This window comes from Dasypus novemcinctus, chromosome 22 (assembly GCF_030445035.2).
Source record: "Dasypus novemcinctus isolate mDasNov1 chromosome 22, mDasNov1.1.hap2, whole genome shotgun sequence".
In the NCBI taxonomy this organism is placed as follows: Eukaryota; Metazoa; Chordata; class Mammalia; order Cingulata; family Dasypodidae; genus Dasypus; species Dasypus novemcinctus.
This window is the reverse complement of record NC_080694.1, coordinates 67,664,676-67,679,615: the sequence shown is the minus strand read 5'-3', so window position 1 is coordinate 67,679,615 and position 14,940 is coordinate 67,664,676. Positions and strand designations below refer to the sequence as shown.

The 14,940-nt window shown below is 46.0% G+C and overlaps 1 protein-coding gene and 1 pseudogene across 2 annotated transcripts; both read right to left on the bottom strand.

Moving 5' to 3' along the window:
* Nucleotides 1–1,663: 1,663 nt before the first annotated feature.
* On the bottom strand, nt 1,664–4,283 carry LOC101434354 (motile sperm domain-containing protein 1 pseudogene; annotated as a pseudogene).
* A 6,515-nt stretch (nt 4,284–10,798) lies between these two features.
* LOC101427038 (saoe class I histocompatibility antigen, A alpha chain-like) lies at nt 10,799–14,105 on the bottom strand. Of its 2 annotated transcripts, none has more exons than XM_058285445.2 (8): nt 13,980–14,105; nt 13,581–13,850; nt 13,068–13,343; nt 12,234–12,509; nt 12,016–12,120; nt 11,592–11,713; nt 11,388–11,435; nt 10,799–11,225 (listed from the first exon to the last, which is right to left on the bottom strand). In XM_058285445.2, the coding sequence occupies exons 1-5, from the start codon at nt 14,041–14,043 to the stop codon at nt 12,017–12,019; spliced, it is 990 nt and encodes a 329-aa protein (XP_058141428.1). In that variant the 5' UTR covers nt 14,044–14,105; the 3' UTR covers nt 10,799–11,225; nt 11,388–11,435; nt 11,592–11,713; nt 12,016. The 2 variants fall into 2 exon arrangements, with proteins under 2 accessions (XP_058141428.1, XP_023445638.1); XM_023589870.3 differs by having other exon boundaries at nt 11,592–11,624.
* Between the last annotated feature and the right edge of the window lie 835 nt (nt 14,106–14,940).

The following is a 14,940-nucleotide window of genomic DNA, read 5'->3' as shown; positions in this document are numbered from 1 at the left end:
GTTTACAAGGAGAGCATTTATTTAGTTGTGCAAGCAAAGGATAGCTGCAAAACTGCCTCCCTGATCTGCAGAAATTCTAATACTTTATAACCTTGGGCGGACTTGGCCCAGTGGTTAAGGCGTCCATCTACCACATGGGAGGTATGTGGTTCAAATCCCGGGCCTCCTTGGCCCGTGTGGAGCTGGCCCATGCGCAGTGCTGATGCACACAAGGAGTCCCCTGCCACGCAGGGGTGTCCCCCGCATAGGGGAGCCCCACGCACAAGGAGTGCACCCCATAAGGAGAGTCGCCCGGCACGAAAAAAAGTGCAGCCTGCCCAGGAATGGTGCCACACACACGGAGAGCTGACACAACAAGATGATGCAACATGCTGCTGACAACAGAAGAGGATGCAGCAAATAGACACAGAGAACTGACAACTGGGGTGGGAGGGGGAAGGGGAGATAAATAAATAAATAAATAAATAAATAAATCTTTTAAAAAAGTAGCAGGGGTGAAGCTGGACACAGGTTTTTTTTTCCCAGAATAAACATTAAGCATTTGAACAAGGTGGGGGTGGTCCCCAAACCAGGGGGAGTTACAAAGTTACAATCATTTTCAGAGATCAAGTTTCTGAGATTAGAATGTTCAGAGTAGAGATTAGTCACAAGGTTTTCCATATGTATATTAAACAGGTGGGTGAAATGTTTAGCATCCCAGTAGTAAGCATGCACAAGTGTAAGCTCAATCTAGAATTACCATCACAACAGTGCTGATACACAAGTGTGAGCTCAATCAAAAATTACCATCACAAAACTAAGCATACCCAAAGGGGAGGTGAAATCTGAACTGAGGGGGCTAAAGGGGTGGGACTACTCTAGCCAGCTTCAGTAATTTTAGGTATTAATGTTGGCTGCTTTATAGTATAAAGGCATCTATATCATGACTTAGTAAAAAAAATTATTAGTTAATTCTTAACCCTTGGTTACATTATTAACTGAATTTTAGAATTGTCATTTTCCTAACTTCACATTCTTGATGTATAGAAATAAAATCGACTTTTGATATTGACCTTGTAACGTGAAGTCTTGGCAAACTCACTAGTTCTAGGAACTTTCTTTGTCATAGGATTTTCTATGTACATGGTCATGTCACTTGCAAATTGAGACACTTTTTTATCCTCTATATGCCATTTTTTTCTTTTCCTTGTCTTAAACTATGGTGAGGACCTCCGGTACAATGTATAATGGAAAGGGCAAGAGTCTACATCCTTGCTTTGCTCTTGGTTTTAGAAAATACTTGACCTTTCACAATAAAGTATGGTGAGAGCTATAGAAAAACCTACATTTTTCCCGATGCCATTTATCAGATTGAAGTGTTGCGTTCTGTTTTAGTTTCCTAGGCTGCCCAAGCAAATACATTCAGTGGGATAGCTTAAACAATAGGAATTCATTAATTCAGTTTTTAAAAAATTTTTTTCTCCCCCCCCCTCATTGTTCATGCTTGCTGTCTGCATCTTTTCACTGTGTGCTCTCTCTGCTTGTCTTTTTTTTTTTTTCCTCCATTTTCTTTTATTTTTTTAAAAGTAATTTCTTTCATTTACAGTGTGTTGTCACACACATATACACACACACATACACACACACAACTTGAGATGGGCAGAGAAACAAGGATAGCCTACAGTTTTTGTTTTACAAAATTCAAAGTAGATTACATTTATACTTTTCAGTCATTACACAACGTACAGACATGATCCATATAATGATTTATGCTCCCCAAATGGTTAAGCAGTGAGGATTTTCTGTGAAAGAGTATACATAAAAGCCTTTTAGAAGCGAAGTCCTGCTTTCTGCACAAACCAGTCTCAGGTATACATTTTGTGTTTACATATAGTCCTTGAGAATACTACAGTAGCAGTGCGTAAGTTCATTCTGTAAAAAGATCTGAAAGATGATTTTCAAGAGACTCTCCATATTGCATTGTGCTCTCAGATAAAAATCCTAAGTCAAAAGATAATAACAGTTAAAACTGCATATATTTGTCAGAGATCAGAAGAGGCTATAAAGAAATGTAAATAGTTGTGCTTAGGGGACGTTTTTTGGTAAAATTGCTTTAGTAATAAATAAAAACTTAAAAAGTCTCAGTGACTGATAGAAAATAGACACAGATATCAACTATTTTCAATACTTGGCTTAGAGTTTAAAGGGGAAAAAAATCTGCACACGAACCACCCAGCATCTAGTAATCCCAATTTGGGCAAATCGTTACAATCAGTCAGGCAAAGGGGCTTTGGAGAAAAGATAAAATTGTATTTTTCCCCTGGTAACATAAAGTGCCTTCCATGGTTAAAGCCAGGGTGAACCTACTAGCTAAACAAATGCCTTCCTTCTTTCCTTTAGAAGTCTTAGACCAAATAAAGAGATTGCCCTATTTCTAGTGGATTTTTGTTTAAAAAAACAAAACAAAACCCACATGCTTGGCATCTGGACCACAACCTATTTTGTAGTTTACCAGATGAATCAAATATGTCCTATATCTTCTGTGACACCCTAGGATAAGTAAGATCTCACAATACCTTATGCTTTATTTAACCTCCACCCATTAACTGTAAAACTCCTATTTTAGAAACACCATGGCAACTGTTTATGGTGCTAGAGAAGGTATAATTTACATAGTAACGTTGATGCTTGTAGCCAAGAAATAAACGTAATTTTTATTTTTAGGCTGGTCAGTTTACTCTTTTAGGCCTTTAACTTTGAAGGACACATGATCTTAACAATCAAAGCAAACTGGAAAAAGATGACAAAATAACAAATATTGTTGTAATTAAAGTCTTTTGCACAATAGCTATAGATATAAAAAGAATTTCTTCAAATAATGTCATAGGTGTCACTCAGAAGCATCCTTGCTATCAGTAACATAATGTGCTAAAGAGTCCTTCAAATAAAGTTATAGTAATTTAAAATATATATTATATATTTGCAATTATTTTTATTCACTCAATAGTTTATAGCATGTTAATGGAGTGAGCTAGAGATAAAGGCAGTCCACACTCATGATGTTTTAAAGATAAAAATGACTTCAGATTCAATCGAAATCCTTGCTCATGTTCTAAGTAGAGCCATTGTGATAAGACCTAAAATATAAGCGGCCACTAATTTTTTATTCACACTTAAGTGGAGGTAGAGAGGTACCAGCGATTCCACATCCCCCAGCGTAGGAAGCATTAGGGCTGCAATGCACACCACTCCCAGGGAGACAGTTAGTAAACTAGGCCCTGAGGAGACAGTTCTGTTTTCTGGTTGAAACGACTGCTCAAAAAATAAACTCTCTGTTAAATGTTCCTTTATCCTTTTTCCCTCTTCTTCCTTTTGCTGTCTTTTTGCAGATGGAAGAAGAGTAGTGACAACTTCTTTCCGTCCTAAAGCCTTCCTCTGGCTTTGCTCGGAAACTTGGAGATGGAATTTGTCTATTATACCATAGTGACAGGATTGAACATCTCTATGACGAATCACACTTTGAACTTTAAGACAAACTCATAGGGATTATACAGGGTCAGCACTTGCTTATGTGTTGACTGATCATCTGCATAAAATATTAGCTCCGTGGGAAACACAAAAACAGGAAGATTTCCTTCCACTAACTCTGGTTGTCTTTTTTGTTGATGCATTGGCACTAATCCCCCTTGCTGCAGCTTTTGTTTTTACAGTCTCGTCTATTTTGGACTTTTCTTACATTCAGTTAAAAACTCCAAAGCATTTTGGCAATCTCGGCAACACCGGCTCCTCGGAAAGCAGCTGCGACTGCTCCTCCGGTCCTTTGTCAGCGTCTCTAGGCTGCCTCTGCTTGTCTTCTTTATATTTTTATTTATTTATGAGGCACCAGTAATCAAACCTGGAACCTCCTGTGTGGAAAGGAGGAGTCCATTTGCTCAGGCCACATTCACTCCCTAGTTGTTGCAGCATCTAGTGCATCAGCTTGACAGGCCAGCTATCTGTCTTGCTTATCCTCTCTAGGAGGCACTGGGAACTGAACCTGGGGCTTCCCATATGGTAGGTGGGTGCCCAACTGCTTGAGCCACATCTGTTTCCCTAAATCACTGTTTAAGGTGAAAAGAAAATCCAAATGAAGTCATCATCAAGGTGATGCTTTCTCCCTAAGACTTGTGTTCTGGGGCTGCCTGCCAGCAATCCCTGGTCTTTAGCTGTCACCTGACGAGGCCTAACGCCATGTCTCCTGGTCTCCCCTGGTTTCCTCTCAACTTCTTGCTTCCTGATGTTTTCTGTTTCCATGTATTCATTTTCTTTACAAAGGACTCCAGGAACAGGATGAAGACCCCTCCTGACTGAGGTGGGACCCACCTTACCTGAAGTAGCCTACTCACAATGTCCTACTTAGAGTGGATTCACAGCCACAGGACTAGAGTGACTCTAAAAACATGTTTTTCTGGGATACATAGAGTTTCAAACTGTTAGAGGTTTCTCCCTTACTAGGTTTATAATGATTAATTGATCACAAGGTTTACAATGGTTAACAAAGAGTGATTTGCATTCCTGTAACCTAGAACAGTCCCCATCCAGAGCCTTCACATTCAGATGGAGATCATTTCCTCACAAGAACAGACAAAGAGGTCACATGACACCACCAACCCCTTCCTTATTCGTAGGATTCACTACCCCTAGCCCACCACCCCCTAGCCATCCCTGTTGGCCCTTGGGTCTTACTGAAGCCCTGGTCCCCTCCCACTGACTAAGCATGTTCCTGCCTATTGATGTAGTGTATAAATTCATACCTGCCTCTGCCAAGGACAGGCTGAAGTCTATTCTTCAGACTCACTGTTTTGGGAGAGCCTTCCAATAAACTTTCTGCCTGCAATCATGTCAGTCTCCTTGTTCCAGAGAGTGCCATTTTTATTCCCTAAAATTTGGCGCTGAAACCCAGGACTGGGGTCATGCTGAGGCTGATTGATTGGTGAGGAATCTCCCCCTGCTGCTGCCAAGAACCCATCCAACATCGCACACTGAATCATGCCTGGGTGAGCCAAGGATTTCTTTAATAGAGGATTCTGCTCTCTCTCTCTCTCTCTCTCTCTCTCTCTCTCTCTCTCTCTCTCTCTCTCTCTCTCTCTCTCTTCTTTTTCTGTTGTCCAGGACAACTCACAAAAAAAAGCTGACAATAGGTCAGTGATCCTCACTGTCCCCTAGGGTCATGGTGGGTAGGAACCATGTGGGAAGAAACCCTTTGGCTCCAAAGATGTCTGGCTCAAAGTGTGGTTTCCTATTTCCTCAGAGATTTCTGACTGATTTGGGAATGCCTGTCTCACTTGGAATCACCCCTCCTCCCTTTCTAGAAATTCTTAGTCTCACCCAGGCCAACTGAAATGGGGAATTCAACTTTGGCCACTCCCAAAAAAACTACACCTCTGAGCTGTCTCCTTCATAAGCTTAAAACTCCATAGCTGGAAGGAGACATCAGTCCTAAAAAACATCATTTTCTATTCATCCTCTGTGCAACCAAACAATGAAAGTCAACGGCTAGAACATGCCACTTTCAATTTCCAAATTTTCCAAAACTTAGAAAACTACATCCAGGGGAGCAGCTAGTAGTCTGAAGTTCCTTATGTTCAGGCTTTCTTTTTACTTTGTCTTTGCCTGAAATCCCAGTGAGTGAACTGCCCCTCCTTCTGCCAATCCTGTTCTTCCTACCAAATTCTTCTTTTACATCAGAAACCACCTCAGAAACTTTCATCTCCCTCTCACCCACCTCCCAAATCTCCTGAAAATCTCAACTTTGATCTGGCAAGCCAAGCTCCTCCTGCACCTCCTCCTTATGTGCCCCCAACTTCGTCTCTGTCCTCATCCTTGCCACCACCTTTTCCCCCTCAACCCTCTGTAATGCCATCTTCTCCCTTCCTTTCTCCCCTCCTCATACTCGCTCATGAGGACTATGTCCTCCCCCTTCCCCCATCCTCCTTTACCTCCATCAGCACAAAGTTAGCCCCTCTCCACCTCTTAATTGTACACCAACATCAATACCCCTCCTACTCTCAGAAAAATAGCAGAAACTGAAGGAATAAAGTGCACGTTCCCTCCTCACTCTCAGATTTAAGTCAGATAAAAAACTGGTTAGGCTCATTCTCTGAAAATCCTGCCACATACATCAAATAATTTCAACACCTCACCCGCTCTTACAATAGCACATGTCACAACACATACATTATCCTTACCTCTTCAACTACACCTGAAGAAAAACTGCATTTGAACAGCTGCTACCACTCTTGCAGATTCCATGCATACTCGAAACTCCAATAAACATCCAGAAAGCCCCACCATAGTTCCAATCACAATTCCACCCTGGGATGATCAGTCAAGGTCTGCTGACCTTCCCCACATGGCCCACTTTTTAACCTGTATAACGGAAGGCATGAGAAAGTCTGTCCTAAGGCAGTTAATTAGGATAACATTAAATAAATGTCACAAAAACTTGATGAAAATCCAGCTGCTTTTATGAATACATTAACCAAGTTCCTCCTTAATTACACTAATTTAAATCCTGAGTCAGACTCTGGTCAGCTATTCCTACACACCCACTTTATTACACAGTTCTATCCAAACATTAGGACAAGTTACAAAAATTAAAAGATGACCTTCGAACCCCTCAGAAAGACCTGATTAAAGCAGCTTTTAAGGTCTTTAACAATTGAGAAGAAGAAGCCAAATTAGAAAAGCATAAACGATATCAGACTAAAGCCTCACTCCTTGCTGCTGCCTTCAGGTCTGATTCTTGGAAACCTAATCCCCCTTCTCTTCAGTCACCACCTGGACCCTGTTTTAAGTGTGGAAAGGAGGGGAACTGAGCACGTTCCTGCCCCAATCCCAGATCTCCTCCAGGGCTTGGCCCAGTATGTCATCATAGAGGTCATTGGAACTTCCACTGTCTTGAAAATGCTGTTTCCAGGAAAGCTCCTTCAGCCCACCCCACAGACCTGGAGCCGAGATCCTCCTTTCCAGACCTCTCAGATTAACAACAAGTGACTGATGGGTCGCTGGGTCAAGCTGGCCCACATCTACATCAGTAAGTCCAAACCAAGGGCTAGCATCAAGGCTGGAGGTGAGCTGACCTCCTTTTTAATTAACAGAGGCCACATGGTCAGTCCTCCTAGAATAATCAGAACTTTTATCTACTTCCTTACTCTCTATTGTGGGGATTAACAGCCTCCCTTCTTCTCCTTTAACCACCACATCAATTACATGCTCGTTACAGAATTTCACATTTTTTTCATCAGTTCCTTGTAATCCCTACTTGCCCTTAACCAAGTTATTGCCTATTTCTCCAAGCTGTTAAGTCCTGTCACTCTTGGCTAGCCTACTTGCCTTAAAGTCCTCACCACTGTCCCAAGAAGCACCTGTGCAATCATAAATGAAACTTGTTGCTTCTATATTAACAGAACAAAACAAATACAGAAAAATCTCAAAATTTTAAAAGAAAACATAAAAATCATCCAGAAGGCCTGAAGTATCAGCTATGAAAATCAGTCATGGCTATCCTCATTCCTCTCATTTTTCTTCACCCTTAAAATCAATCCTTTTCCCATTATTATACCAGTTCTAATAGTATTGCTGCTGCTTCTCTTTTGTCCTTGTCTCTTACAGCTCCTTGTCTGATTCACATGCCAAATTGTACAATCAACCACTCAAGAATATGTGAACAGCCTCTTTCTGCTGCATGAACACCAATGCCTGCCTCTCCAGACCCAGAAATCAGAATCCATGTAGCAAGATGGAAGGAAACCCTCACTGCCACTTGACAGCAAGAAGTAGCTAGATGGAGTCAATTCCCCCAAACCCTTCACCCTTCCATCCAACCCAAAAGCTTACACACCTACTTAGGCCACATACCATATATATTCATATATATATATATAAATCCAAAGAGTTAGGAATGTTAGAGGTTTCTCCCTTACAATTTTTTGTAGTGATTAACTGATCACAAGGATTACAATAGTTAACAAACAATGACTTGCATTCCTGTGACATAGAACAGCCCTCTATCCAGAGCCTTCATATTCAGATACAGCTCATTTCCTGACAAGAATAGACAAAGAAGCCACATAACACCACCAACCCCTCTTATCCCTAGGATTCACTACACTACTCCTAGCCCACTACCCCCTAGTCATCCCTCTTGGCCATCAGGGCTTACTGAAGTGCCAACACACTCCCACCAACTAAGCATGTTCCTGCCTGTAGATGTACTATATAAATTCATAACTCCCTCTGGCAGGGGCAGGCTGAAGTTTATTCTTCAGACCCCCACCATTGGGAGAGCTTTCCAATAAGCTTTCTGCCTGCAATGATGTCAGTCTCCATGTCCCAGTGAGTGCTGCTTTTTCCTCTAACACAAAGCACCACACTTTCTAGTTTTAGTTTACTAAGAGATTTTATCATGAATGGTGTGGAACTTTTAAAATTCTTTTTCTACATTGAGATGTTACAATGGTCATTCTTCAATATCCTCTTACTACAATAAATTATAGATTGATTTTCACATATCTATTCAGACGTGCATCTGGGGTAAAACTTAAGTTGGCTATGACATAGTATCCTTTTTATATAGTGTTGGATTAAATATGGCAGTATTTTTAAGGAATACTAGAGGAAATGGTCTTCATGTATTTTCCAATATCTTAATGTTGTAGATATCTAATTTAATGCCATTGTGTTGAAAGAATATACTCTGTGTCCTCAATTCCTTTAAATGTAGTTTGACTTCTTTTAGGGCTCATAATGTGGTCTGTATTGGTGAATTTTCCATATGCACTTGAGAAAAAATGATCTATTCTCTTCATGTGGGGTCAGGTATTCTATAAATAGGACTTAGGGCAAGTCAATTCATAGAATGATTTAAGTATTCTATATTTTTACTGTTTTTCTCTTTTTTTGTTTACCATTTACCATGAGAGGATTGTTTATCGCAAGGTATAATTGTCGATTTGTGTATCTCTTTTTTCATTTTTTATAGTTTAAACTTCTAATATTTTGGAGCTCGGTTATTAGATGCCTATACATTCATTACTTATTTATTCTTTTATTTTTTAGGTAGTGGAAGTGTTTTAGGCCTGGAATCCCTATACAACCCGGTGACTTTATCACAATGAGCTCTAGCAGCACTGGATATGACCCATCAGCCTCTACAGTCTCTCCAGATGGGAGAGTTTTTCAAGTTGAATATGCTATGAAAGCTGTGGAAAATAGTAGGACAGCTATTGGAATCAGATGTAAAGATGGTGTTGTCTTTGGGGTAGAAAAATTAGTCCTTTCTAAACTTTATGAAGAAGGTCCCAACAAAAGGCTTTTTAATGTTGATTGGTATGTTGGAATGGTGGTAGCATGTTTGTTGGCAGATGCTCATTCTTTAGCAGACATAGCAAGAGAAGAAGCTTCCAACTTTAGTTTTAACTTTGGCTATAACATTCCACTGAAACATCTTGCAGACAGGGTGGCCATGTATGTTCATGTGTATACATTCTACAGTTCTTTTGGATGTAGTTTCATGTTAGGGTTTTACGGTGTGAATGATGGTGCATAACTCTATATGATTTATCCATCTGATGTTTCATATGGTTACTGGGGCTGTGCCATTGGTAAAGCCAGGCAAGCTGCAAAGACAGAAGTTGAAAAGCTTCAGATGAAAGAGATGATCTGCTGTGACATTGATAAAGAAGTTGCAAAAATAATTTACATAGTATATGATGAAGTTAAAGATAAAGCATTTGAACTAGAGCTCAGCTGGGTTGGTGAATTAACTAAAGGAAGACATGAAATTGTTCCAAAAGATATAAGGGAAGAAGCAGAGAAACAGGCTAAGGAATCTTTGAAGGAACAAAATGAATCTGATGATAATATGTAACATTTACATCTGCTTCTGTTTTAAATTTCTATATCGTCCCATGTAAACTATTTAGCCCAATGGATTATTACATACCCAGTAACAAATTTTCATTAAATTTTTGTCATATATATATATATATGTCATATGTATATATATATATAAAAGGCTCCATGATGCTGCTGCAGCCACTCCCAGCTCCTGCTCCTCCCAGAACCACAGGCTGCCCCTGCCCACCATGACATGCTGCCTGGTTCCCTGCCTGGCAAGACCTTCCCAGACATCCTCAGGGATATGCTCTTCATGACCTTCAAGCTGTCCTCAAAAGTCACAGCCTCACTGAGGCCCGCACTGACCACCTGAGTTCACACAGCACTGTCCCTATCACCAAGGCCAGTGATTGTAGCTGTTTTTAGTTCACAAATGTTTTCCTAAAGCTAAAAAGGGGTGTCCTACACAGTCTTCCACAAATACCAGGTGCAGGAGTGGTCAGTGAGGACCGCGCCCCCCCAGTGCCTTTCCTGGCAGTGACAGTAAAACCACCACTCACTTGAAACGGAGGCCACCAGGACTGTCCTCAGAAGTGCTGCTCTCCCTCCTCTCCCCTCCACCGCCTGTAACTACAGCACAATTTCAACTCCCTCCAAGACAAGAGCAATCCAGGCTAAGACCCCATTGCCCACCTGTGGGTCTACACTAGGGTCTGCTCTCCAAAACCATGGGCTTGGGCTGCAGCCAGCATTGGGGTCAGTGGAGCTGGGTAAGGGCAGAGAGGGAGGGCAGGCAGCAGAGAAGGACCCAACCACCAGGAGTTAAAGTCAAAACTGTCGGTCCTCCTCAGTGTGAAGCCCACGTGGATGGAGCCCTGACTGGACACAGGCCTGTCCACCCTCCACTCCACACAGCAACAAAGAATAGCAGACACATGGGTTCTGGAAGGTTCTCAAAGCAATTTATTTCCTCTTTCTTAAGAATCTTCCTCTCCCTCAATGATTCCTCAGTTTTATCTAATAGCAAGGATTTGTAAAAGCAAAATCATAACCAGACTTTCATTTTCAAGGGAAGCAGGAAGGGGCAGCTCAGGGTGCCATGAAGTAAGACAGGGATGTGGACGCCCACACCCAGCTCTCCTGAGCAGGACGGTCGGTCGGGGCAGGGAACACAGGTCAGTGTGAGGGACATGGGGGGCAGGGGCGAGCTACCTCCGCATCCTCCAGGATACAACGGGAATGCAGACACACAGGTGCCAGCTGAGGAAGGAAAGACTTCACATCCTAAGGAAGGGGGTCTTGAAGTCACACGAGGGGCGTGAACAGCTCTGGAATCTCTCCATCCTCCTTGAGGCAGCTTTGTCACTCTACAGAAGAAAACAATCAAGAGCACGTTCAGGTCGTCTCTGTAAATGCTGATGTTGTGACCAGCCCTCCACAGTCCTCATGTCCACGTCCAAGGAATCCCCAGGACCCAGGCATGTCCTCTTGGCCCAACCCCTCTCCTCTTTCAGGCTCCAGGGTCTCACCTCTAGAAGCCTCGAGAGACACATCACAGCCCTGGGCACTGTCGCTGGCTGGAGAGGAACAAACACAGGGTCTGGTCAGAGCCACAGGGGGATGTGAGTCAAGGAGTGATGGGGTGAGCTGCCCCGTGGGCTCCGTCTACACTCCCCAAAGCCTCAGGTCAGCCTTGACCCTCCACACCACCTCCCCCTCCATCCCCCACTTACAAGCAGCCTGAGCGTAGCTCCCTCCTGTTCCACCTGTAGTAAAACAACTAGTGAGAGCAGGGCATGAGGTCCTGAGAACTAGACCTGGATCCAGGGAAGTTTCCAGAGCTGTGACTGCAGACCTGAGACAGGATCAGGAAACATGAGGTAGGAGATGTGTGGGCTGGACCTTCTGCCCTCCTGGAGGTCTGTCCTTAGCAGCCCCTTCCCTCTGACTGCTGGTAACAGGGACCTCCACATCATCACTGGGGACATTGTCCTACTTCTCTCACAGGTTTATAAAGTAAGTGTGGTGACAGGCCCCAGACTGGATGGGCACGTGTGTGAGGAGGGGCTTCACGGTACCAGGAAGGGGCAGGACACACTGCTTCCCGGGCTGGAAACACCCCTGGGACAAGAAACCTCACATCTGCCCCTCTCTTACCTCAGTGCCTCCTCCTCCAGATCAGAACTGCAGCCACCACGGACACTCCAAGGACCAGGGCAGCCACGATTCCCACGAGGAGGATGGGGGGCTGGGAAGGCGGCTCTGAGAAGGGGGGAAGGTCAGGGGCCCTGACCCCAGGCTCAACCCTGACCCTCTGGAGGAGCTCAGAAGGGCTCCTGCTTCCCGAGAAGAGGCCCCCACCTCGTCCCACTTACCCCATCTCAGGGTGAGGGGCTCGGGCAGCCCCTCGTGCTGCACCTGGCATGTGTATCTCTCTTCTTCCCCAGAAGGCACCACCACAGCCGCCCACTTCTGGAATGTTCCGTCCCCCGCAGGCCTGGTCTCCACAAACTCCATGTCCTGGGTCTGGTCCTCCCCGTCCAGCTGCCAGGTCAGCGTGATCTCGGCGGGGTAGAAACCCAGGGCCCAGCACCTCAGGGTGACCCCACGGTCAGGGATGGGGTGGCGGGTCACGTGTGTCTTTGGGGGATCTGCGGGAAGGTCAGAAACTTGAGGAACTTTCCATTTCTCTCCTGGCCATTCTAGCAGCTCATGTGACCACCAGGAATGGACAGGACAGTCTTGGTGGGCAGTGGAAGCCCCACACACCAGCTTGGACTCATGGTTTCGGGATAAGTCCTATTTTTGGAAATTCTGGGGTCAGGTGAGACCGTCCAGTGCAGGAGGCCCCAGGCGTGTGATGTGAGCAGGGACCTCTAGACCTGACCTAGTGGAGGCTGAGGGGCTCAGAAAAGCTGCAGGAACAAGGCCTGAGAATGTCCCGGTGGTCCCCAAGGCTGACCTTCTGCCCAGGTGCTTCAGGGATGGTCTCCTCCATCCGGGGGGAGGCTGGACCCTCCACTGTCCTGACAGAGGGCGGGGCCTCTGCGAGTCACTCAGGGTTCAGGGTCTGGACACCTGGGCCGACCGCGCCCCCTGGCCCCCAGGCAGGAGAGTGTTCCTGCACCTACTGGATTTCCCCTCCCCGTGGGCGCAGGTGGGGGCGCAGCCCAGCCCGAGGAGATGGGGAGGGCCCCGGGCCCCTGTACCTGTGCGCAGCAGCGTCTCATTCCCGTTCTCCAGGTGTCTTTGCAGGGATTCCACACACCTGCCCTCCAGGTAGGCTCTTTCATGATCTGCAAAACGGTTCTTTTCCCACTCACGCCGGGTGATCTGCGCCGCCCTGTTCGCCGCCGTCCAGGAGCGCAGGTCCTCGTTGAGGGCGAGGTAGTCGGCGCCGTCGTAGGAGACCTGATAGTACCCGCGGAGGAGGCGCCCGTCGGGGCCCACGTCGCAGCCGGACATCACCTGGAGGGTGTGAGACCCTGGGTGCCCCCCGCCAGGGTCATCCCCGCCCACCTGCCCGCCTCACCCTCGGCGCTGACTGGTCCTGGCCGGTGTGGTCTAACCTCAAGACTAAACGAAGGAAAAGTCCCTCCCGCTCCCGGGTGGGGGGTTCCGGGTCGCGCGCCTCGGGGTGCAGTGCGGAGCCGAGATTCGGGGTGCCCCGACTTGTCCTGGGCATCACGGTGGTGCGCGCACCCCGGGCCCCCGGGGCTCACCCGCCTCGCTCTGATTGTACAAGCGGAGGTAGGTCCGCAGGTTCCTCCGGCAAGTCTGCGCGTTGTCCTTAGAGATCCGCGTGCTGCGCTCCCAGTACTCGCGCCCCTCCCGCTCCACCCACGGCGCCCGCGGCTCCATCCTCGGACTCGCCGCGTCGCTGTCGAACCGCGCGAACTGCGTGTCGTCCACGTAGCCCACGGCGAGGTAGTGGGTGTCCCCGCGCTCGGGCCGGGACACGGAGGTTCGAAAATACCTCATGGAGTGGGAGCCTGGGGGTGACAGGAAAGGGGCGGGGGTCCACGGGGGGGTGGTAAAGGGGGACGGCGCGGCTTCCGAGGTCCTGCCCCCCCAGATCCCCTCGCCCCCCCTCCGGGCAGCGCCCCCTACCCCGCACTCACCCGCTCGGGTCGGGGTCAGGGCCAGGGCCCCCGAGAGCAGCAGGAGGAGGGTCCCCGGCGCCATGGCCGGATCCCCAGTTCTGGCGGAACCTGAGTCCGGGCGGGTCCGGGCGGGCTCTGGATGGGCCGCGGGGCCGGCGATTGGCTTCTCCGGAACGGGGCCCGCAATGGGAGGCAGCCCTGGGCCCGCGTCACGAGTGTCGGGGCAGAAGGAACAGACTCGGGTTGGAAGATGGAAAATGAAACTGCTGGGACCCGGGACTCCCCAGCTCGGCCTCTCCACCCCACACATCAGCCTCGGGGCGGGACCCTGAGAGTGAGACCTGGTCCTGGACTGGCCCCGACCCCTCCTCTGCACGAGCACTCTGTCACCCTCTGTCAGTGAGGCCTGGTCCTGACTCTTCACAGTTTACAAAAAAGTGAGGACCCCACGGAGATTCTGGTGACCTCTACTGATACTGACCATACTAGAAATTAAAGTGCAATTTAAAATACTAATTCCTATAGATTTATACTCATACCAAAAACTCATTACATGTCTATAACTAATTCAAAAATTTAAAAATGTAATAAAAATAGTGGATCAATTTAGAACTTGGCAAATCTTTCTCAGCAGTCTCTATAGAGTACTCCTGGACTTTCATATCACATTCAATCTGTTAATTGAGTTGAACAAAAATTCAGCCTCGGATATAAACGTTGGAAAAGAGAGGAGTATTTTTAATAATCTTTTCAGGTGAGCATTGACATTCATCTTCCATACTACATTAAAAGCACACGACTGTAGTTTCTAAAGGTGAGTTCTGTCTGAAATCTTATGGTTGAACATTTCATCTTGTGACATTGAAATCCTCAGGTCTGTTTTGCACTTTGAAAGAATCTTGTACTAATGCATGAGGATTTTAAAGTAGCACATTGGCCCACTGAGTTATGTACATCTTCCAGTATGGACATATTTCTT

Excerpts from the sequence above, each read along its gene's own strand:
- LOC101427038 (XM_058285445.2), bottom strand. The coding sequence starts at position 14,043 with ATGGCGCCGGGGACCCTCCTCCTGCTGCTCTCGGGGGCCCTGGCCCTG. Across the intron at positions 13,851-13,979 it reads CCTGACCCCGACCCGAGCGG|GCTCCCACTCCATGAGGTAT; the intron begins GTGAGTGCGGGG and ends TGTCACCCCCAG. Across the intron at positions 12,510-13,067 it reads TGAGACGCTGCTGCGCACAG|ATCCCCCAAAGACACACGTG; the intron begins GTACAGGGGCCC and ends ACCTTCCCGCAG.